Consider the following 24,576-nt stretch of genomic DNA (forward strand, 5'->3'; position numbering starts at 1 on the left):
ATTTGAAATAGTATTTAAACCCAGGTCTGTCAAACAGCTAACCGTATATCGTTCACATTACTGTATTAGGGGGAGAGATGGATGTAAAGAGGGAGGTGAATTAGGTGGAAGCAACATGGTGTTTTTCAGAATACAAACATGTAGGTTACAGCACACTGATATGGGACTTAGTTTTTATTGCTGTGTTTGTATAGAAAACAAGCCCAGTCATACCCACTGTGTGCGTGTGTGTACACACACATATGGGACAGTTGTGGTTACGGTCTCCTTTTCAAACATCTGTGTTATTCTTTAAGCACATCTTTAGCCTTCCCCGTAGCTCAGTTGGTAGAGCATGGTGTTTGCAACGCCAGGGTTGTGGGTTCGATTCCCACGGGGGGCCAAGTACGAAGAAGAAAAAAAATGTATGAAATGAAAATGAAATGTATGCATTCACTACTGTAAGTCGCTCTGGATAAGAGCGTCTGCTAAATGACTAAAATGTAAAAAAAAAAAAATGTAATGTAAATGTACAGCTAAACGAGAACAGTCAGAGTCACCTGTATATGTGACAGAGAGACAGAGAGAGAGAGACAGAGTGTGTGTGTGTGTAGATCACAGAATGCACTGCACCGCTAAAGTGCTAATTAGCCTTTTGACCGACCAGGGTGACCTAGTGCTAACTTTCCTGCTTCATCTCTCCCCCGGGGTGTGTGTGTGTGTGGTTTATGTCACTGAACTGTAAAAGCATTGTTGTGTTGATGTGTGGCATAATTCAGGATGGTGCTAAGAGTTCCAATAAGAACAAACCAAACAAAACAAGGGAGTGGTCTCACTCACAATTCTGCCTAAGAACACAGCCATGAATAAAGAATGGTACCAACACATCCTCCAAGAGCAACTTCTCCATCCAGGAACAGTTTGGTGACGAACAATGCCTTTTCCAGCATGATGGAGCACCTTGCCATGAGGCAAAAGTGATAACTAAGTGGCTCGGGGAACAAAACGTTTATATTTTGGGTCCATAAGCAGGAAACTCCCCAGTCCTTAATCCGGTCAATCCTCAAGAGGCGGGTGGACAAACAAAAACCCACAAATTCTGACAGACTCCATGCATTGATTATGCAAGAACGGGCTGCCACTTATGAAATGCTTGTAATTATACTTCAGTATTCCATAGTAACATCTGACAAAAATATCTAAAGACACTGAAGCAGCAAACTTTGTGGAAATTAACATTTGTGTCATTCTCAAAACTTTTGGCCACGACTGTAGTTAGGCTACTGGGTAGTTAGCTAACAGAGAGACAGACAACACACAGCTGATGGAGAGACAGAGAGAGACAGACAGACAACACACAGCTGATGGAGAGACAGAGAGAGACAGACAGACAGACAGACAGACAGACAGACAGACAGACAGACAGACAGACAGACAGACAGACAGACAGACAGACAGACAGACAGACAGACAGACAGACAGACAGACAGACAGACAGACAGACAGACAGACAGAGAGACAGACAGACAGACAGACAGACAGACAGACAGACAGACAGACAGACAGACAGACAGACAGACAGACAGACAGACAGACAGAGAGAGACAGAGAGAGAGAGACAGAGAGAGACAGAGAGAGACAGAGAGAGACAGAGAGACAGAGAGACAGAGAGACAGAGAGACAGAGAGACAGAGAGAGAGAGAGAGAGAGACAGAGACAGAGAGAGAGACAGAGAGACAGACAGACAGAGAGAGAGACAGAGAGAGACAGAGAGAGAGACAGAGACAGAGAGAGAGAGAGGAGAGAGAGATGTAGAGAAGGGACCAGTGACCTTTGCTATCAGTGTAGTTCTGACCCAGATACAAACACAATCCCTTACAGTTATTATGTCTAGATGTATATTTAGCATTGGGATGAGGTCAGTGACTGAGGTTATGGATAAACTACTGAATACTGGACAGTATGGAGAAAAACTACAGAGAACGATCAGATTAATGTATGAGACAGACAGGAGCTAAATCAGGGTTATTGTACTGTATGAAGCACAGAGAGATCAGACACTATCAGACTGAGGAAAATATGAAACAGGAGACCAACTAGTTTTAAGGGATGGTTAGAAAGAGAGAGGGAGGGAAGGGGGAGAGAGTAAGAAGAGGGGATGATGGAATATTTTTTTTAAACATGAGGAGAGAAAGGGTGAGGAGTGAAAATAGGTGAGAGGAGATATAAATAAACAAAGAGAAAAATGGAAATGTTGAGAGAATGACAGGAAACGTCTGGGGAGAGGGAAAGAGATAAAGAGAGAGACCGAGAGAGGGGAAAGAGACCGAGAGAGAGAGGGACAGGCAGGCAAGGGAGAGAGAGAACTACACTGATTTTTTTTAAAAATGCAAATGCACAAATTTGTTTACATCCCTGCTAATGGGCATTTCTCCTTAGCCAAGATAAACCATTCAGCTGACAGGAAGTAGCATATCAAGAAGCTGATTAACTGCAACTCATTACACAGGTGCACCTTGCGCTGGGGACAATAATAGGCCACTCTAAAATGTGCAGTTTTGTCACACAACACAATGCCACAGATGGGAGCGTGCAATTGGCATGGTGATTGCAGGAATGTCCACAAGAGCTGTTACCAGATAATTGAATGTTCAGTTCTCTTCCATAAGCCGACCTCTGACATTTTAGAGAATTTGACAGTACATCCAACCGGCCTCACCAACACAGACCACGTGTATGGAGTCATATGGGCGAGCAGCTTGCTGATGTCAACGTTGTGAACAGAGTGCCCCATGGTGGTGGTGGGGTTATGCTATGGGCAACGGACACAATAGCATTTTATCGATGCCAAATTGAATACACAGTTGAAAATGTCCCAGTTCTTCCATGGCCTGCATACTCACCAGACATGTCACCCATTGATCATGTTTGGGATGCTCTGGATCAACAGCATGTTCCAGTTTCCGCCAATAACCAGCTACTTCACACAGCCATTGAAGAGGAGTGGGACAACATTACACAGGCCACAATCAACAGCCTGATCAACTCTATGTGAAGAACATGTGTCACTTGAGGCAAAGGATGGTCACACCAGATACTGACTGGTTTTCTGATTCACGTCCTTACTTTTGCATGTCTGTATTCCCAGTGATATGAAATCCATAGATTAGGGCCTAATGAATTCATTTCAAGTAACTGATTTCCTTTTTTGAACTGTAACTCAGTAAAATAATATATTTTGTTCAGTATAGTAAAACAGTGGCTAGAATCAGTGCAGTGAAAACACAGTACTTTAAACTCCTAAGATGTCCCACTGAAGGTACAAATCCCACTTCACTCATCACAAAACTATTAAATGATGTCACGTTAGTTTGGTCATTCAAACACAACTGAAGTCATAAAAAAAAAAAAAAAATGTATCTTTAATTACAATAATTACAATGCAGACACACGTACATCTCGTTCCAAACACAGCAGTGCCATACAGTGTGTTACAAGACGGTTACCTGACAAGGACAGAGACGGTCGGTCTTATTGAACCCTGCTGTAAAACATCAACTGTGATTCCATTTGAGAGTTCTGTCACATTAGGATCAAACTTCACTTCAGAAAATAAGGAACCAAACCGACCAATCCATGAACTTGGGTCAAACAATGATGAAGTCATAGACATGAGCGATGATGTCATAGTGGTGACGTCGTCAAGAGACTGACTTATCCCTGGTCTCAGTGTTGTCCTCAGATAAGCCATCATCAATCAAGTTTCCTTGATTGTTCCTTTTTATCTTTCTGATTTAATAGGAGTCAATCCGACAAGCAGGGCACAAGATGAGGCCAAAAAGACTGTTCCACCTGCAATACTGATCATAGGGGCTTTTAGTGAATCATATCTCCTCTCCTATAGAACTGGGGCTTCTTTCTCAGTAGAACTGGTACCTGGGGACTCTGGTTCTCCACAGGCCTCAGCTGAGCCAGGGGCTAGAGTAGTGGAGTTACCCAGGGTAGGGCCATCTGTAGTAGGGGTGGGAGGTGGAGTAGTCCCCTGGGGCTGGTCGCTGGCTGGTTCAGGTTCTGGCTCGGACTTCCTCCTCTTCCTCACATGATAGTGGTGTTTCTTAGACTTGAGATGGGCTGGAGACAACAGAGAAAGACAGAGAGGTTTCAAGTCGGCGAGATCAACGTTTGATGACCATCAACATAAACATCTGGTGCACGTCACTCCAAAGACATTAAGCGCCGACTCACAAGGAATGCCTACATGTAACTGTAATTCTCAGAAACACAGAACTGCCCAGTTATAATTGTTGCTATTGTAAACAGAGGGTCAGTCATGCCAACCCACAACGTTGGAAGAACATTGCCGTAACGCTTGCCCACCTGTCCACTCCAGGTCTCCAATGATCACCTTGTCACACAGCTCACAGGTGTGACGGCTTCGCTTGTTCCTCTTCCCCGCCCCCTCCACTCTCATTGGCTCAACGGTAGGTCGCTCCCCCTGGGGGCGGAGTTAAAGAAGAGGAAGTGAGCAAAATCGAATCAAAAACAACCTTTATTTTAAGCTCATTCAGCCATCTCAACAAACATTACAGAACATTTGACCGAAGACGTAAAACAAAATCCGGACTTAAGACTGAAAAACGGTTTCCACCTTAGTAAGACTATCCAGTATCAGAAGGGCTGGGCTTAGGACAGTCTCCTCCCACTGTGACAAGTCAGTCACATCCAGACCATACACCGCTGGGACGTTGTCCCCTGGTCCTGAAGACAGAGACAGAGAGATTAAGAGACAGACGGACACTACAATCATTCAAAAGCATCACCTGGCCCCGATGACAGAGAGGGAGAGACATGGCTTGCCTGCTACTACGGATGGATTTAAAAGCGTTGGATTGTCGTGGCCTAAAGGGAGTTTCTGCCTTATTTCTCCTTCTAAATCATTGATGAGAGTGAACAAAGAGCATGCTACAGAAAGAAGGGGAGGCACTGTGGTTTCATTGAGTGTCAATCATATGAGCTCAGTTTCCATCTCTAAATGTATTAGCACAATACAGTCTGCATGCCACTGCAGCTCTGACCGGATGCCATTGTGGCTCTACGTTATTGCAGTCCAGTTGGTGGTGAGTGAGTGCAGCAGCCGCACCCTAGAGCTGTGTCAATCTGCTGACTCACACTGGCTCCATAATATAACTCTCTCTCTGCCTACATCTCTATCTGTCTAGCAGTGAGAGCCAAAACCCCATTACTAAATACTCTCTGGCTCTTTAGAAAATGGAATGGATAGAAGATACACACAGAAATATCTAGCATGTAGTAGAGATATCTAGCGCGTAGCAGAGACGGACGCCGAGCGCGTAGCAGAGACGGACGCCGAGCGCGTAGCAGAGACGGACGCCTAGCGCGTAGCAGAGACGGACGCCTAGCGCGTAGCAGAGACGGACGCCTAGCGCGTAGCAGAGACGGACGCCTAGCGCGTAGCAGAGACAGACGCGTAGCAGAGACGGACGCCTAGCGCGTAGCAGAGACGGACGCCTAGCGCGTAGCAGAGACAGACGCGTAGCAGAGACGGACGCCTAGCGCGTAGCAGAGACGGACGCCTAGCGCGTAGCAGAGACGGACGCCTAGCGCGTAGCAGAGACGGACGCCTAGCGCGTAGCAGAGACAGATACCGAGCTGTATTCCTTTACAACGAAGCTATTGTATATTCAACAGCAGTGTTCTGGGAACAAACCTTTTCCTCTCCTTTATTTATTGACCTACTATTGACCTACCTATTGTCCCCCGTGTCCTTACCGGTCACTGTTCAAATTCAAAACATTAACTGCCACTGTGCAACTATTGAACACCTCACATGATGTGAAACCATAACAACATGTGTTATGGGACAAACAAACGGTTACCTTATCATGACCAAAACATCTATTTTTTCCTCTATTGAACAGCTCTACGGGCGTCTCCTACGCGCACACCTGTCTCTAGAACAATGTGTTCACTGACAGGGTACCACTGTAACTCAATTCACGCTTGCCAACTGTTAACTCAGACTCTCAGGTTTGCCTTTAAGAGACAGTTTGTGTTGTGTTTAAAGTTGCTGTTATGTTGCTCTCACAACGGAACAGACAGCAGGTGGGAAGTGCAGAGCACCTGGCATATCTACAGTACACCCTATGTAGAGTGGAGTATTCTCTCTCTCTCTCGGGTTGCCAGATGACTGTTTACAATCTGCCTGAAATCTTACTCTGCCAATCTTGACTGCTGTGAAAGGGGGATGAGGGAGGGAGGGACAAAGAGAGGGGTACCTTACCCTGCGGGGCACACACACTATCACCCTCCTCTCTGCCTCAGAGGGGTATCAGTTCCACTCCAACACAAGGGACGGATCAAAGACTGAACACATTGGACAGCTGCTGTGTGTGTGTGTGTCCTTGTTTGGTGACTTAAGTGGTTTGTTTGCATGTGTGTGTGTGGAGAAACAGTAGCACACCTGTTACAACAAATGGCCCAGAGTCATCTGTCTCTCACGTGAGTGAGTGAGACAGAGAGAGAGAGAGAGACAGAGAGAGAGACAGAGACAGAGAGAGAAAGAGAAAAAGAGAGAGAGAGACAGAAAGAGAAAGAGAAAAAGAGAGAGACAGAAAGAGAGACAGAAAGAGAGAGAGAGACAGAAAGAGAGACAGAAAGAGAGACAGAGAAAGAGAGTGAAAGAGAGACAGAGAAAGAGAGTGAAAGAGAGACAGAGAGACAGAAAGAGACAGAAAGAGAGAGAGAGAGTGAGTGAGTGAGTGAGAGACAGAGAGACAGAAAGAGAGACAGAAAGAGAGACAGAAACAGAGACAGAAAGAGAGACAGAGAAAGAGAGAGAAAGAGAGAGTGAGAGAGAGTGAGAGAGAGAGGAGGTAGAAAAGGGCAGTCCAAAAACTCCAACAGAGGGAGAAACAAGAGAGGGAGAGGAAGGAAGAGAGGAAGAGGGAACTCATCTGGTTATAGGTAGGCTACACGCTGATCAGAGCTTATATTAGATTGTATTTCGATTGTTCAGCTTCATCATCATCACTAGATTTTAATATCAGCAACAACAACAAAAAATGGGTGATGGTGATTTCAAACACCCCCCCCCTAACTGACAGTGGGGTGGTAGGTGCCCAGTTTCCCTTATGACTCAGCTCAGGGGCCTACATACACCACAGACACACGCCAGCTCAGAGAGGGCCCAGCTCAGAGGGGGCCCAGCTCAGAGGGGGCCCAGCTCAGGTTGAAAGAGTAGGCATAACAAAACATTTTTTATTGAAAACTTGGGTGTTTTAAGAGCTGTTTGTTTCCATTCATCAAATTCAAACATAGGAGGTTCCGTAGCAGGGAGACATCTACTTTCACCCCTGCATCTAATCTAATGATTCTAATGATTCTGGATAAAGTTGTCACCAGTGACAATAAAAAAGAACTTGGTAAAGGGGATTGGACATTGAGAAAAGGTAGCTAACTCTATATAAGCCTATCACAAACCAGCCTAGCACTCTGGTAAACATACTACTGATCCCAAAGGAAGTCATTAAACTTCATGTTCATCCACCATCGTCATCATCATCATCATTAAAATGACTGACGTCTTGTTGACCTGATGAATCCGGAGAGTCATGGAGTTTAAGGAGATTAAGAGAGGTAGCTAACTGGATCAAAACAGCCTAACTAACACACTGGCAGACGAGCACATCCACAGTATCTACTGACCTCAATGGATGTGTCGTAGCATTGACAATCATTAAACGTGACCGTATATATTATCAAATCAATTCTCTATAATACACTGCTCAAAATATTAAAGGGAACACTTAAACAACACATCCTAGATCTGAATGAAATAAATAATCTTATTAAATACTTTTTTCTTTACATAGTTGAATGTGCTGACAACAAAATCACACAAAAATGTTCTATGGAAATCCAATTTATCAACCCATGGAGGTCTGGATTTGGAGTCACACTCAAAATTAAAGTGGAAAACCACACTACAGGCTGATCCAACTTTGATGTAATGTCCTTAAAACAAGTCAAAATGAGGCTCAATAGTGTGTGTGGCCTCCACGTGCCTGTATGACCTCCCTACAACGCCTGTGCACGCTCCTGATGAGGTGGCGGATGGTCTCCTGAGGGATCTCCTCCCAGACCTGGACTAAAGCATCTGCCAACTCCTGGACAGTCTGTGGTGCAACGTGGCGTTGGTGGATGGAGCGAGACATGATGTCCCAGATGTGCTCAATTGGATTCAGGTCTGGGGAACTGGCGGGCCAGTCTATAGCATCAATGCCTTCCTCTTGCAGGAACTGCTGACACACTCCAGCCACATGAGGTCTAGCATTGTCTTGCATTAGGAGGAACCCAGGGCCAACCGCACCAGCATATGGTCTCACAAGGGGTCTGAGGATCTCATCTCGGTACCTAATGGCAGTCAGGCTACCTCTGGCGAGCACATGGAGGGCTGTGCAGCCCCCCAAAGAAATGCCACCCCACACCATGACTGACCCACCGCCAAACCGGTCATGCTGGAGGATGTTGCAGGCAGCAGAACGTTCTCCACGGCGTCTCCAGACTCTGTCACGTCTGTCGCATGCTCAGTGTGAACCTGCTTTCATTTGTGAAGAGCACAGGGCGCCAGTGGCGAATTTGCCAATCTTGGTGTTCTCTGGCAAATGCCAAACGTCCTGCACGGTGTTGGGCTGTAAGCGCAACCCCCACCTGTGGACGTCGGGCCCTCATACCACCCTCATGGAGTCTGTTTCTGACCGTTTGAGCAGACACATGCACATTTGTGGCCTGCTGGAGGTCATTTTGCAGGGCTCTGGCAGTGCTTCTCCTGCTCCTCCTTGCACAAAGGCAGAGGTAGCGGTCCTGCTGCTGGGTTGTTGCCCTCCTACGGCCTCCTCCACGTCTCCTGATGTACTGGCCTGTCTCCTGGTAGCGCCTCCATGCTCTGGACACTACGCTGACAGACACAGCAAACCTTCTTGCCACAGCTCGCATTGATGTGCCATCCTGGATGAGCTGCACTACCTGAGCCACTTGTGTGGGTTGTAGACTCCGTCTCATGCTACCACTAGAGTGAAAGCACCGCCAGCATTCAAAAGTGAAAAAAACATCAGCCAGGAAGCATAGGAACAGAGAAGTGGTCTGTGGTCCCCACCTGCAGAACCACTCCTTTATTGGAGGTGTCTTGCTAATTGCCTATAATTTCCACCTGTTGTCTCTTCCATTTGCACAACAGCATGTGAAATTTATTGTCAATCAGTGTTGCTTCCTAAGTGGACAGTTTGATTTCACAGAAGTGTGATTGACTTGGAGTTACATTGTGTTGTTTAAGTGTTGCCTTTATTTTTTTGAGCAGTGTATATATAATTATAAATAATATATAATTATTCAACGAATCACGGAATAGTAATTAACTAGGAAGTCGGTGGGCACCACGGAAACATGTTGTTTATAGTGTGAATATCCCAAATATATAATCTAATAATATATAATCTAATAATAATAATAATAATAATAATAATATAACTTCAGATATTTTCATATCTTATCGATTACGGTCTTCTATTAATGTGATATTACACCTCATCAGTCATATTCTGAATGTCGCAAACCCTTGGATATCTGCACGAACACTAGCATAGATCATAAATCAGCGATATACAAATTCTCTTAATTATTTATTTACTAACTAACTTAATCACATAATTACATAAACACACAATAGCTCATACACATTGGTTACTGACATGATAGAAAAGTCCCTAGTTGATCTCCATATGACAGCTTGGTAGACAAAGGAAAGGGGTGGGGACAGTTAACCTCTCTGGGTCAACAGCCAGTGGAATCCCGTGGCGCGATATTCAAATACCTTAGAAATGCTATTACTTCAATTTCTCAAACATATGACTATTTTACACCATTTTAAAGACAAGACTCTCCTTTATCTAACCACACTGTCCGATTTCAAAAAGGCTTTACAACGAAAGCAAAACATTAGATTATGTCAGCAGAGTCCCCAGCCAGAAATAATCAGACACCCATTTTTCAAGCTAGCATATAATGTCACAAAAACCAAAGCCACAGCTAAATGCAGCACTAACCTTTGATGATCTTCATCAGATGACACTCCTAGGACATTATGTTATACAATACATGCATGTTTTGTTCAATCAAGTTCATATTTATATCAAAAACCAGCTTTTTACATTAGCATGTGACTAGCATGTGACTAGCATTCCCACCGAACACTTCCGGTGAATTTACTAAATTACTCACGATAAATGTTCACAAAAGACATAATTATTTTAAGAATTATAGATACAGAACTCCTTTATGCAATCGCGGTGTCCGATTTTAAAATAGCTTTTCGGTGAAAGCACATTTTGCAATATTCTGAGTAGATAGCCCGGCCATCACAGGCTAGCTATTTTGACACCCACCAAGTTTGGTACTCACCAAACTCAGATTTACTATAAGAAAATTGGATTACCTTTGTTGTTCTTCGTCAGAATGCACTCCCAGGACTTCTACTTCAATAACAAATGTTGGTTTGGTTCCAAATAATCCATAGTTATATCCAAATAGCGCTGTTTTGTTAGTGCGTTCAAGACACTATCCGAAGGGTAACGAAGGGTGACGCGCCCGGCGCGTTTCGTGACAAAAAAAATCAAAATATTCCATTACCGTACTTCGAAGCATGTCAAACTCTGTTTAAAATAAATTTTTAATACGATTTTTCTCGTAAAAAAGCGATAATATTCCGACCGGGAGTCGTTGTTTTCGTTCAAAGACAGAGAAAGTAAAATGGACTCTTACCAAATGCGCTACTGTTTTTCAGCCAGAGACTGGAGAGTCATCATTCAACGTTCTGGCGCCTTCTGAGAGCCTATGGGAGCCGTAGAAAATGTCACGTTACAGCAGAGATCCTTTGTTTTGGATAGAGATGATCAAGAAGGCCAAGAACTGGTCAGAGAGGGCGCTTCCTGTTTGGAATCTTCTCAGGTTTTGGCCTGCCATATGAGTTCTGTTATACTCACAGACACCATTCAAACAGTTTTAGAAACCTTGGAGTGTTTTCTATCCAAAGCTACTAATTATATGCATATTCTAGTTTCTGGGCAGGAGTAATAACCAGATTAAATCGGGTACGTTTTTTATCCGGCCGTGAAAATACTGCCCCCTATCCATAACAAGTTAAATTTGATTGTTTATTTGCGTATTAGGGTACCTAAGGATTGATTATAAACGTTGATTGTCTTGTTTGGATAAGTTTATTGGTAACGTTTTGGATTATTGACTAAAGCGCGCCAGCTAAACTGAGTTTTTATGATATAAAAAGACTTTATCAACAAAAGGACATAATTACTCATTGAAGATCTTCAAAAGGTAAGGCATATATTATATCGCTATTTCTGACTTTCGTGTCGCAACTCCCTGGTTGAAAATGATTTATTATGCATTTGTGTGCTGGATGCCGTCCTCAGATAATCTCATGGTTTGCTTTCGCCGTAAAGCCTTTTTTGAAATCTGACACCTTGGCTGGATTAACAACAAGTTAAGCTTTATTTTGATGTATTGCACTTGTGATTTCATGAAAGTTTAATATTTATAGTAATTTCATTTGAATTTGGCGCTCTGCCATTTCACCGGATGTTGGCCAGGTAAGACGCTACCGTCCCACATATCCATAAGAAGTTAAATAAAAGGTTAAATTAAATAATAATAAAAAGGACTAAAGAGTGTGGTCTGCTTCCTGTTTGCCACGGACAAAAAAAATATTGCGATACTGGAATAGTTACAACCTTAGTAGTTAACCAAGTCAGCTTAACATTCTGGGAAGTATCATGATTGGCCAACATCGTCTGGCCCTCAGTGTAGGCCTTCATTACCAATGTTGATAGACCATCGTCACCCGCTAGTGACGGAGAAGAAAGCTTGGAACTAAGCACCAAGGCTGGCCAGACAAGCAGACACCCAGGCAATGTGGACATACACACACCGTCTCTCCCGCTCTCACACCCACCCACCCCGTCTCTGTCACTCACACACACACACACACACACACACACACTATCCATCTGGCGCAGGCCACTGAGGTCAGACAGAGAGGTGAGGAGGTTTAAGCCACTTCTGTCCTAACAGGATTAGGACTGGGGAAGACGAGGGTGGAGGAAGGGACCAGCGGGGGAGACAGGTGGGGGATCAAGGATCAAGGCTAAGAGGTTAGTGCAGGTCAGTGCTTCAGGCTCTCTGGCAGCTCAATCCCCTAGACCCTACCCCCCTAGACCCTACCCCCCTAGACCCTACCCCCCTAGACCCTACCCCCCTAGACCCTACCCCCCTAGACCCTACTCCCCTAGATCCTACCCCCCTAGACCCTACCCCCTAGACCCTACCCCCCTACATCCTACTCCCCTAGACCCTACCCCCCTAGACCCTACCCCCTAGACCCTACCCCCCTAGACCCTACCCCCTAGACCCTACCCCCTAGACCCTACCCCCCTAGACCCTACTCCCCTAGACCCTACCCCCTAGACCCTACTCCCCTAGACCCTACTCCCCTAGACCCTACTCCCCTAGACCCTACCCCCTAGACCCTACCCCTAGATCCTACCCCCCTAGACCCAATCCCCCTCTCAAACCCTAGACCCTACTCCCCTAGACCCTACCCCCTAGATCCTACCCCCCTAGATCCTACCCCACTAGACCCAAGACCCTACCCCCTTATACCCTACCCCCTTAGACCCTACCCCCTTAGACCCTACCCCCTTAGACCCAATCCCCCTCTCAAACCCTAGACCCTACCCCTCTCTCAATCCCCTAGACCCTACCCCCTAGACCCTACCCCCTAGACCCTAGGCCCAATCCCCCCTCAAACCCTAGACCCTACCCCTAGACCCTACCCCCTAGACCCTACCCCTCTCAATCCCCTAGACCCTACTCCCTAGACCGTACCCCCTAGACCCTACCCCCTACCCCCTAGACCCTACTCCCTAGACCCTACCCCCTAGACCCAATCCCCCTCTCAAACCCTAGACCCTACCCCCTAGACCCAATCCCCCTAGACCCAATCCCCCTCTCAAACCCTAGACCCTACCCCCTAGACCCTACCCCCCCACTCAAACCCTAAACTCTACCCCTTAGGCCCAATCCCCCACTCAAACCCTAGACCCTACCCCTGAGGCCCTACCCCTAGACCCTACCCCCTAGACCCAATCCCCCTCCCTCCCCTAGACCCTACCCCTAGACCCTACCCCTAGACCCTACCCCCCTAGACCCTACCCCTAGACCCAATCCCCCTCTCAAACCCTAGACCCTACCCCTGAGGCCCTACCCCTAGACCCAATCCCCCTCTCAAACCCTAGACCCTACCCCCTAGGCCCTACCCCTGAGGCATTTCATGTACATCAAATGAATGGATGCCTAATCCTCCACTCAAACCCAACCCAATAGGAGCCTAGACACTTCAAGTAACCCCTACAACCACGTCAGTAGATCTGAAATGGCTGGATAGGTTACAGGTCTAATCAAATCAAATCTATTTATAAAGCCCTTCTTACATCAGCTGATATCTCAAAGTGCTGTACAGAAACCCAGCCTAAAACCCCAAACAGCAAGCAATGCAGGTGTAGAAGCACGGTGGCTAGGAAAAACTCCCTAGAAAGGCCGGAACCTAGGAAGAAACCTAGAGAGGAACCAGGCTATGAGGGGTGGCCAGTCCTCTTCTGGCTGTGCTAGTGGCCAGTCCTCTTCTGGCTGTGCCGGGTGGAGATTAGAAACCTAGAGAGGAACCAGGCTATGAGGGGTGGCCAGTCCTCTTCTGGCTGTGCTGGGTGGAGATTATAACAGAATCTAGATGGTTATGTTCTCTCGCTCTCTGTGCTATTGGGAGTGTTTCATTGGCTTTGTATGATTGTGTGTTGGCTGTCAGAGCAGCTAACTGATCGCTGCAGCTGTACACAGCCCATCTGTAAATAGCACATCCAACCTACCTACCTCATCCCCATATTGTTTTTTTTCTGCTCTTTTGCACACCAGTATTTCTACTTGCACATCTATCACTCCAGTGTAAATTGATAAATGTAATTTACTTCACCACTATTGGCCTATTTATTGCCTTACCTCTTTACTTCATTTGAACACACTGTATATAGATTTTTCTATTGTGTTATTGACTGTATGTTTGTTTTACTCCATGTGTAACTCTGTGTTGTTGTTTGTGTCGCACTGCTTTGCTTTATCTTGGCCAGGTCGCAGTTGTAAATGAGAACTTGTTCTCAACTGGCCTACCTGGTTAAATAAAGGTGAAATAAATAAACATGTATAAAAAGTGTGTGTGTCCTTGTTTGTGAGTTGATGTACATGAAATGCCTCAGGGATTGGGCCTAGTGGGTAGCGTCTAGGGTTTGAGTAGTAGTGGTGTGTGTGTGTGTGTGTGTGTGTGTGTGTGTGTGTGTGTGTGTGTGAATCCTCGTGGGGACCTAAAATCCCCCAAATGTTCCCACAAGGCAAAACACGGAAAATCTTCCCTCGTCCCCATGAGGACAAAGGCTGTTTTAAACTTAGTGGTTAGGGTTTAGGGTTACGGTAAGGGTTAGGGAAAATAGCATATCGAATGGAAATTAATTTTAGGTCCCAACCGGGATAGAAAAACATAACGTGTGTGTGTGTGCGTGTGTGTAGGAGGGTTGTTGGTGTGTGTGTGAAAGTCAGCTCTGATTACTACAGCATCATGTTGATAACACACATATAGAAGAGATGAGGAAGAGGAGGAGGGGACGGAGAGAGGAGGAACAGACCGAGGGACGGAGAGAGGAGAGGAGCAGAGACCGAGGGACGGAGAGAGGAGAGGAACAGACCGAGGGACGGAGAGAGGCGAGGAACAGACCGAGGGACGGAGAGAGGCGAGGAACAGACCGAGGGACGGACAGAGGAACAGACCGAGGGACGGACAGAGGAACAGACCGAGGGACGGAGAGGAGAGGAAGAGGAGGGACGGAGAGGAGAGGAAGAGGAGGGACGGAGAGGAGAGGAAGAGGAGGGACGGAGAGATGAGGAAGAGGAGGGACGGAGAGATGAGGAAGAGGAGGGACGGAGAGATGAGGAAGAGGAGGGACGGAGAGAGGAGGAAGAGGAGGGACGGGAGAGAGGAGGAAGAGGAGGGACGGGAGAGAGGAGGAAGAGGAGGGACGGGAGAGAGGAGGAAGAGGAGGGACGGGAGAGAGGAGGAAGAGGAGGGACGGGAGAGAGGAGGAAGAGGAGGGATGGGAGAGAGGAGGAAGAGGAGGGACGGAGAGAGGAAGAAGAGGAGGGACGGAGAGAGGAGGAACAGACCGAGGGACGGAGAGGAGAGGAAGAGGTGGGACGGAGAGGAGAGGAAGAGGTGGGACGGAGAGATGAGGAAGAGGGACGGAGAGATGAGGAAGGGGAGGGACGGAGAGATGAGGAAGAGGAGGGACGGAGAGATGAGGAAGAGGGACGGAGAGATGAGGAAGAGGAGGGACGGAGAGATGAGGAAGAGGAGGGACGGAGAGATGAGGAGGGACGGAGAGATGAGGAGGGACGGAGAGATGAGGAGGGACGGAGAGATGAGGAAGAGGAGGGACGGAGAGAGGAAAAGACCTAGGTACTCACTCTTGAGGAAGCGATTACGGACCCATTTATTCTGTTTCCTGGCGTACCGTCTGGTAGCCATCTTCAGATTCTCTACACCTGAGAGAAAAAGAGCTGTCCATTAAATCTCTCTCTCACCCACAAACACAGTAGACACACACACACAGTAGACACACACACACACACACACACACACACACACACACACACACACACACACACACACACACACAGTAGACACACACACACACACACACAGTAGACACACACACACACACACAGTAGACACACACACACACACACAGTAGACACAGACACACACAGTAGACACACACACACAGTAGACACACACACACACACACACACACACACACAGTAGACACAGACACACAGTAGACACAGACACACAGTAGACACAGACACACAGTAGACACAGACACACACACACACACACCAAGGCTTCCATTAGCTGGTAATAGCCGGCATTTGCCCCAACCCCCAAAATGAAAAGCTAATAATAATAAATTCCATTAATAAATGAATTTCAGCCTATTGATTGAGGTAAATACCAGAGGATGTAGTGAGAGCTGAGGACACAGAGACAACAGCTGTTTGTTGCTGCTGGAGTGAAATGTGCCAAATCATTGCTCAACAATCAATCACATGTAAAAAAAAACTACAAAAATATGGCCACTATTAAAAATACCTACTATTTCTATTTCCCAGCTGGTTATTGAAGCGCACTTCCCATTCAAGTGTATAGATAACTAGACAGGCTTCAGCTCGTCCCACACAACGCTGACTAGACAGGCTTCAGCTCGTCCCACACAACGCTGACTAGACAGGCTTCAGCTCGTCCCACACAACGCTGACTAGAGCAGGCTTCAGCTCGTCCCACACAACGCTGACTAGACAGGCTTCAGCTCGTCCCACACAACGCTGACTAGACAGGCTTCAGCTCGTCCCACACAACGTGGACTAGAGGCAGGCTTCAGCGCTTCCCACACAACGTGGACTAGAGGCAGGCTTCAGCGCTCCCCACACAACGTGGACTAGAGGCAGGCTTCAGCGCTTCCCACACAACGCTGACTAGAGGCAGGCTTCAGCGCTCCCCACACAACGTGGACTAGAGGCAGGCTTCAGCGCTCCCCACACAACGTCGACTAGAGGCAGGCTTCAGCGCTCCCCACACAACGTCGACTAGAGGCAGGCTTCAGCGCTCCCCACACAACGTGGACTAGAGGCAGGCTTCAGCGCTCCCCACACAACGTCGACTAGAGGCAGGCTTCAGCGCTCCCCACACAACGTGGACTAGAGGCAGGCTTCAGCGCTCCCCACACAACGTTGACTAGAGGCAGGCTTCAGCGCTCCCCACACAACGTGGACTAGAGGCAGGCTTCAGCGCTCCCCACACAACGTTGACTAGAGGCAGGCTTCAGCGCTTCCCACACAACGTGGACTAGAGGCAGGCTTCAGCGCTCCCCACACAACGTCGACTAGAGGCAGGCTTCAGCGCTCCCCACACAACGTGGACTAGAGGCAGGCTTCAGCGCTCCCCACACAACGTCGACTAGAGGCAGGCTTCAGCTCGTCCCACACAACGTCGACTAGAGGCAGGCTTCAGCTCGTCCCACACAACGTCGACTGGAGGCAGGCTTCAGCGCGTCCCACACAACGTCGACTAGAGGCAGGCTTCAGCGCGTCCCACACAACGTCGACTAGAGGCAGGCTTCAGCTCGTCCCACACAACGTCGACTGGAGGCAGGCTTCAGCGCTCCCCACACAACGTTGACTAGAGGCAGGCTTCAGCGCTTCCCCACACAACGCTGACTAGAGGCAGGCTTCAGCGCTTCCCCACACAACGCTGACTAGAGGCAGGCTTCAGCTCGTCCCACACAACGCTGACTAGAGGCAGGCTTCAGCGCTCCCCACACAACGCTGACTAGAGGCAGGCTTCAGCGCTCCCCACACAACGTCGACTAGAGGCAGGCTTCAGCGCTTCCCCACACAACGCTGACTAGAGGCAGGCTTCAGCTCGTCCCACACAACGTTGACTAGAGGCAGGCTTCAGCGCTTCCCCACACAACGCTGACTAGAGGCAGGCTTCAGCTCGTCCCACACAACGTCGGCTAGAGGCAGGCTTCAGCGCTCCCCACACAACGCTGACTAGAGGCAGGCTTCAGCGCTCCCCACACAACGCTGACTAGAGGCAGGCTTCAGCGCTCCCCACACAACGCTGACTAGAGGCAGGCTTCAGCGCTCCCCACACAACGCTGACTAGAGGCAGGCTTCAGCTCGTCCCACACAACGCTGACTAGAGGCAGGCTTCAGCGCTTCCCCACACAACGCTGACTAGAGGCAGGCTTCAGCGCTCCCCACATAACGATGCAATGTGCTGGAGGTAGTATACATTTTGAAAACATAGACTTAATTGTTTGAAACCTGAACATTTTACTACATATTACGAAGCATATTCGTAATGTGATCAGTAGATTGGATAGTTATAATTTATGCAAATAATATAACTCAGAGTAGGCCTATCAGATTTCTTCTTCTTTCTTTGAAAAATGTTGGCCTTTTATAAATCACATTTCATGTAATTCTACTACCCTTCGTATGACTTCCCTGTGGCTCAGTTGGTAGAGCATGGTGTGTGCAACGCCAGGGTTGTGGGTTCGATTCCCACGGGGGGGCCGGTACAAAAAATATTATAATAATTTTTACAAAAATGCATGTAATGTATGCATTCACTACTGTAAGTTGCTCTGGATAAGAGCGTCTGCTAAATGACTAAAAATGTAAAATGACTGGAGACGTCAGCAGAATCTTTCTTTTTTTTAAATTTAATATAACACAAATGACAGGGTAAGCTAGTCTGCTGACACGAACAGAACAATAAAAATGATGTCTGATCCATACATTAGCCTTATGAGAACACAAATACAATTCGACTTTCCGTCTAACTTGGAGGAGGAAATTATTGTCAAAAACTAAACCAAAAAGTGGCAGTGATCCAAAATGATAAGAGAGTGAACACGCCGACTCAGCAGAAACGCAGGCAGCGTCCCTCCCTGGAGCCAATACGATGGGTCGCTCAATTATGTTCAGAATATTGAGAACTGAAAAGACAGATTGAAGATTTGTCTTCTCTTTAACAGCAAATTTGCTTTTCGAAACAGTTTTTTTTTCTTCTTCTTCTTCCGTGATTGTTATTATTTAAATATTACCATCACTCCGCTTTTCACTGACAGTTGCAACTCGAACAATCATCTATTTGTCATATGAAGCAGCGAACGCTGGCCAGATTTGCCCTTTTGACTGTAGGCTATGCGATTTAAAACAAAATCTACCGGTTTTGTGTTGTTGTTTTTGTTAAGAAGCTAATTGATCCTCTGTGGCCAAATCAATGATTTTATTTATTTGTGCATAAACATGAGTAAGCTAATTAGGCTATATAATTTTGGCAATTTAATTTAATTTACTTTAGGAAAAGCTTTCCATAGCCTTATGGACACGCCACCTATGTCATCTAATATTTACAAATTGCTCAACAGAATTCGGTAAAAATGACGTACACCGTTGCATCCTAGTTGCATGTTCTGTTCAAATAAATTATCAAAAAAACAGAATGTGATTTCTGTCATAGTGAGAAACATGGCTGGACGCCCTAATCACATTAGGGAATAAATGTTTATGGCTCTGGTAAATTTAAAATACTTCCGGTCAAATGTACGGTGGCACATCTTCCTAACGTAAACCCTGGTTGGTACACACACCTTGGTTCCGGAGCGTCTCTCGGGCCTCCTGTGTCGTCTCATCAGGACAGGTCAGGTACTCATGGAACTCCTTAAAACCTATAGACTGGAATATTCCATGTTGGTAATCCTGACTGACAGAGACACAGAGAGAGAGAGACACAGAGAGAGAGAGACACAGAGAGAGAGAGACACAGAGACACAGACACAGAGAGAGAGAGACACAGACACAGAGAGAGAGAGACACAGACACAGAGAGAGAGAGACACAGACACAGAGAGACAGAGACACAGACACAGAGAGACAGAGACACAGACACAGAGAGACAGAGACACAGACACAGAGAGACAGAGACACAGACACAGAGAGAGAGACAGAGAGAGAGAGACACAGAGAGACAGAGAGAGAGAGAGAGACACAGAGAGAGAGAGAGACACAGAGAGAGAGAGAGACACAGAGAGAGAGAGAGACACAGAGAGAGAGACACAGAGAGACACAGAGAGAGAGACACAGAGAGACAGAGAGAGAGAGACACAGAGAGACAGAGAGAGAGAGACAGAGAGACACAGAGAGAGAGAGAGAGAGACACAGAGAGAGAGAGACAGAGAGAGAGAGACACAGAGAGAGACAGAGAGAGAGAGACACAGAGAGAGAGACACAGAGAGCGAGAAGGAGCGAGAAGGAGCGAGAAGGAGCGAGAAGGAGCGAGAGAGAGAGAGGGAGATAAGGAGACAGTGAGCTAGGGGGTGACAGAGAGACAGGGAGGAAGTGGTAAACAGTAACTACAGCAGTATCATTACATATCAGGGTTATGATAAATATTATATCATTACCATCAAGTCCTCCAAAAATAATAACAGTGTCACACATTCTTGAGCAAGACTAGACAGCCATGGGCAATGTCTCCTCGTCATCTCTCATCCCTCTCTCCCTCCTTCCCTATCACTCCACATTAGGGGTCAGGACGGGAGACACAGAGAGACAGGAGACAGACGGACACAGAGGGTGTCATGGTGCTGATGGACTGGACAGAGACATGAAGCCTGCTGGGACGTTGTCCCCTGGTCCTGAAGACAGAGAGATAAGACGGACACTACACTACCCCTGAATGATTCAAAAGCATCACCTGGCCCCGGTGACAGAGAGGGAGAGACATGGCTTGCCTGCTACTACGGATGGATTTAAAAGCGTTGGATTGTCGTGGCCTAAAGGGAGTTTCTGCCTTATTTCTCCTTCTAAATCATTGATGAGAGTGAACAAGAGCATGCTACAGAAAGAAGGGGAGGCACTGTGGTTTCATTGAGTGTCAATCATATGAGCTCAGTTTCCATCTCTAAATGTATTAGCACAATACAGTCTGCATGCCACTGCAGCTCTGACCGGATGCCATTGTGGCTCTACGTTATTGCAGTCCAGTTGGTGGTGAGTGAGTGCAGCAGCCGCACCCTAGAGCTGTGTCAATCTGCTGACTCACACTGGCTCCATAATATAACTCTCTCTCTCCCTCCCCTCCCTAACTCCCCCCTCTCTCTCCCTCCCCACTCCCTACTCCCCCCCTCTCCTCCCTAACTCCCCCGCTTTCACTCTCTCTCCCTCCTCCCTAACTCCCCCCCCTCTCCCTCCCACTCTCTCTCCCCTCCTCCCACTCTCTCTCCCCTCCTCCCACTCTCTCTCCCCTCCTCCCCCGCGAGAGAGATGATGTGCATCAGTAGAGGGCAAGAGAAAGAAGAATGGAGGGGATATGGAGAGGGGGGGGGGTAGTCGGTGTACGAGGATTGACCTTGCAGATTGGTGACCTCAGTCAAAGAAAGGGGGGTGGGTGACTGAAGGAGGGAGACTGTGGGTAGAGCCGCGTCCTAAAGCAATATGCCATCAACTCTCTGCGACCACACCTAACAGACTCACACAATCAATAACCAATCAATAACCAACCAATAAGTGGCTGACAGAACAGACCGACGCAGGGTTATCTGACCCCGACGGCAACACCACAACCCAGCCCTTTTTGGTTGCTTTGAACAGACACTACCACACCCACCTCTGGTCCTGAACCTTCTGCTGGTTGAATCTCAGGTGGAAATCTCGGAGCTCGTCTAGCAGGCCTGCCAGCATCATGTCATCCACACGCCTGTCCAAGCGCTCGTCGATGGCTGGAGAAAGACAGAGGGAGTCGTGGTTAAAGGGTAGCTACCCCAAATTAGACACTTATTGGTTTCCTAACCCTGTAAGCAACCCGAGGCAATACAGCAGCCCGAGGCAATACAGCAACCCGAGGCAATACAGCAGCCCGAGGTAATACAGCAACCCGAGGTAATACAGCAACCCGAGGTAATACAGCAACCCGAGGTAATACAGCAGCCCAAGGCAATACAGCAGCCCGAGGTAATACAGCAGCCCGAGGTAATACAGCAGCCCGAGGTAATACAGCAGCCCGAGGTAATACAGCAGCCCAAGGCAATGCAGCAGCCCAAGGCAATGCAGCAACCCAAGGCAATACAGCAGCCCAAGGCAATACAGCAACCCGAGGCAATACAGCAACCCGAGGCAATACAGCAACCCGAGGCAATACAGCAACCCGAGGCAATACAGCAACCCGAGGTAATACAGCAAACCGAGGCAATACAGCAGCCCGAGGCAATACAGCAACCCGAGGTAATACAGCAGCCCGAGGTAATGCAGCAGCCCAAGGCAATGCAGCAACCCAAGGCAATACAGCAACCCAAGGCAATACAGCAACCCAAGGCAATACAGCAACCCAAGGCAATACAGCAACCCAAGGCAATACAGCAACCCAAGGCAATACAGCAACCCAAGGCAATACAGCAACCCAAGGCAATACAGCAACCCAAGGCAATACAGCAACCCGAGCTATGATTTTGGCCACTGTCTAGAAAAGCTAACTTATTAGCGTTTGTGTCCAAAAACCCAATGCAAGTAAATATCCCCCATCTTAGGTATATTTTACACTTTGTGTTCTAATCATCTGAAAGTAACTTTATTGAGCTAAACAATCAATTGGAGACACTTTGGGGGAAAAGAGAAAAAGGGGGTAGGTGTTCCTTACACTCCATGTCAGCATGTAACCAGAAGATACAGGGGTCTGGGTACCTCAGTGGCCCCCCCAGCACATCTCCCCCCTCCTGCCCTCGCTGCTCCTCCAACCAATGGCTGTGAGGCACGCCTGTTTCCGCATGCACCTGTAGGCTCCTAGAGGTGTCAATCAAACAGGACACAGTGAGAGTCCCACCCTCTTTCACAGATGAATTCAAGAGGACATGGAGATACAAATAAAATGAAAAAAAAAAAAAAGACAGAATTCTTGACATTAGATGTGACGGGTCGAGGCTGGTGTGACGGGTCGGGGCTGGTGTGACGGGTCGGGGCTGGTGTGACGGGTCGGGGCTGGTGTGACGGGTCGGGGCTGGTGTGACGGGTCGGGGCTGGTGTGACGGGTCGGGGCTGGTGTGACGGGTCGGGGCTGGTGTGACGGGTCGGGGCTGGTGTGACGGGTCGGGGCTGGTGTGACGGGTCGGGGCTGGTGTGACGGGTCGAGGCTGGTGTGACGGGTCGAGGCTGGTGTGACGGGTCGAGGCTGGTGTGACGGGTCGAGGCTGGTGTGACGGGTCGAGGCTGGTGTGACGGGTCGAGGCTGGTGTGACGGGTCGAGGCCGGTGTGATGGGTCGAGGCCGGTGTCTACTCTGCCAGATGCGGTGATGGGTCGGGGCTGGTGTCTTCCCTGCCAGATGCGGTGATGGGTCGGGGCCGGCGTCTACCCTGCCAGATGCGGTGATGGGTCGGGGCCGGCGTCTACCCTGCCAGATGAGGTGATGGGTCGGGGCCGGCGTCTACCCTGCCAGATGAGGTGATGGGTCGGGGCTGGCGTCTACCCTGCCGGATGAGGTGATGGGTCGGGGCTGGTGTCTACCCTGCCAGATGAGGTGATGGGTCGGGGCTGGTGTCTACCCTGCCAGATGAGGTGATGGGTCGGGGCTGGTGTCTACCCTGCCAGATGAGGTGATGGGTCGGGGCTGGTGTCTACCCTGCCAGAGGAGGTGATGGGTCGGGGCTGGTGTCTACCCTGCCAGAGGAGGTGATGGGTCGGGGCTGGTGTCTACCCTGCCAGATGAGGTGATGGGTCGGGGCCGGTGTCTACCCTGCCAGATGAGGTGATGGGTCGGGGCTGGTGTCTACCCAGCATCATTAGATGAGGTGATGGGTCGGGCCGGCGTCTACCCTGCCAGATGAGGTGATGGGTCGGGGCCGGCGTCTACCCTGCCAGATGTGGTGATGGGTCGGGGCCGGCGTCTACCCTGCCAGATGAGGTGATGGGTCGGGGCTGGTGTCTACCCTGCCAGATGAGGTGATGGGTCGGGGCTGGTGTCTACCCTGCCAGACGAGGTGATGGGTCGGGGCCGGTGTCTACCCTGCCAGATGAGGTGATGGGTCGGGGCCGGTGTCTACCCAGCATCATTAGACGAGGTGATGGGTCGGGGCTGGTGTCTACCCTGCCAGATGAGGTGATGGGTCGGGGCTGGTGTCTACCCTGCCAGATGAGATGATGGGTCGGGCTGGTGTGACGGCTTGGGGCGGTGTCTATTCTGTGCCGAGTAAACTCAGCTCATTGACATGATGGTGTTTTTATGACACACACACACACACCGGGGCTACAGTATGTCAGGGTGCTCCTCCTCTAGTGTGTGTGTATATGTCACACTGTTCCTCTACTGACAGGAAATGACAGGAGGGAACAGTTTGTGTCTGGTGAGGTTTGTCTCTTCACAGCACACAGTGCACCCAGGCATGAATAAGTGATGTGGAACTGAATGTCAATAATATACCACCCTTTCTGTTTAACACGCAGCCCAGCCTACCTGGCGATCTTGCGTGTGTCGTGAGGATGTAGCATAGAGGCCATTTCAGGATCGACCTCGGTCAGTCTCCTGTGGAGCTCAGCCCCGCCCAGTTTCTCCAGCTCCGCCTTCCTATCAATAGACCCGCCTTTCTTCCCCTCTCCTTCATTCTCCTGCTGAGAGAGAGAGAGAGAGAGACCGAGGAGGAGGAGGCGAGTGGAGCAAAAGAGAGAGAAAAAGAGCGGGGGAGAGAAGTAGAGAGAGAAATGGAAAGAGAGACGGGGAGAGAGAAAAAGAGCGGGGGAGAGAAGTAGAGAGAGAAATGGAAAGAGAGACGGGGAGAGAGAAAAAGAGCGGG

The 24,576-nt window shown here is 48.4% G+C and overlaps 1 protein-coding gene across 4 annotated transcripts in view; it reads right to left on the bottom strand.

Moving 5' to 3' along the window:
* Positions 1–3,381: 3,381 nt before the first annotated feature.
* Positions 3,382–24,576, bottom strand: part of trit1 (tRNA isopentenyltransferase 1) — a 61,632-nt gene continuing 40,437 nt past the window's right edge. For 2 of the 4 annotated variants that reach the window (XM_045709514.1, XM_045709515.1), the window contains exons 4-11: positions 24,240–24,391; positions 22,432–22,574; positions 21,406–21,517; positions 19,389–19,501; positions 15,634–15,711; positions 4,628–4,737; positions 4,357–4,474; positions 3,382–4,110 (exon numbers count right to left, since the gene is read on the bottom strand). In XM_045709514.1, coding sequence (XP_045565470.1) covers positions 3,878–4,110; positions 4,357–4,474; positions 4,628–4,737; positions 15,634–15,711; positions 19,389–19,501; positions 21,406–21,517; positions 22,432–22,574; positions 24,240–24,391 — 1,059 coding nt within the window. In that variant the 3' untranslated portion in view covers positions 3,382–3,877. Of the gene's footprint in view, positions 4,111–4,356; positions 4,475–4,627; positions 4,738–15,633; positions 15,712–19,388; positions 19,502–21,405; positions 21,518–22,431; positions 22,575–24,239; positions 24,395–24,576 lie in introns of all 4 variants that reach the window. The other 2 variants (XM_045709512.1, XM_045709513.1) reach the window with 1 other exon arrangement.

The sequence above is a fragment of the Salmo salar genome, chromosome ssa27 (genome assembly GCF_905237065.1).
Source record: "Salmo salar chromosome ssa27, Ssal_v3.1, whole genome shotgun sequence".
NCBI lineage: Eukaryota > Metazoa > Chordata > Actinopteri > Salmoniformes > Salmonidae > Salmo > Salmo salar.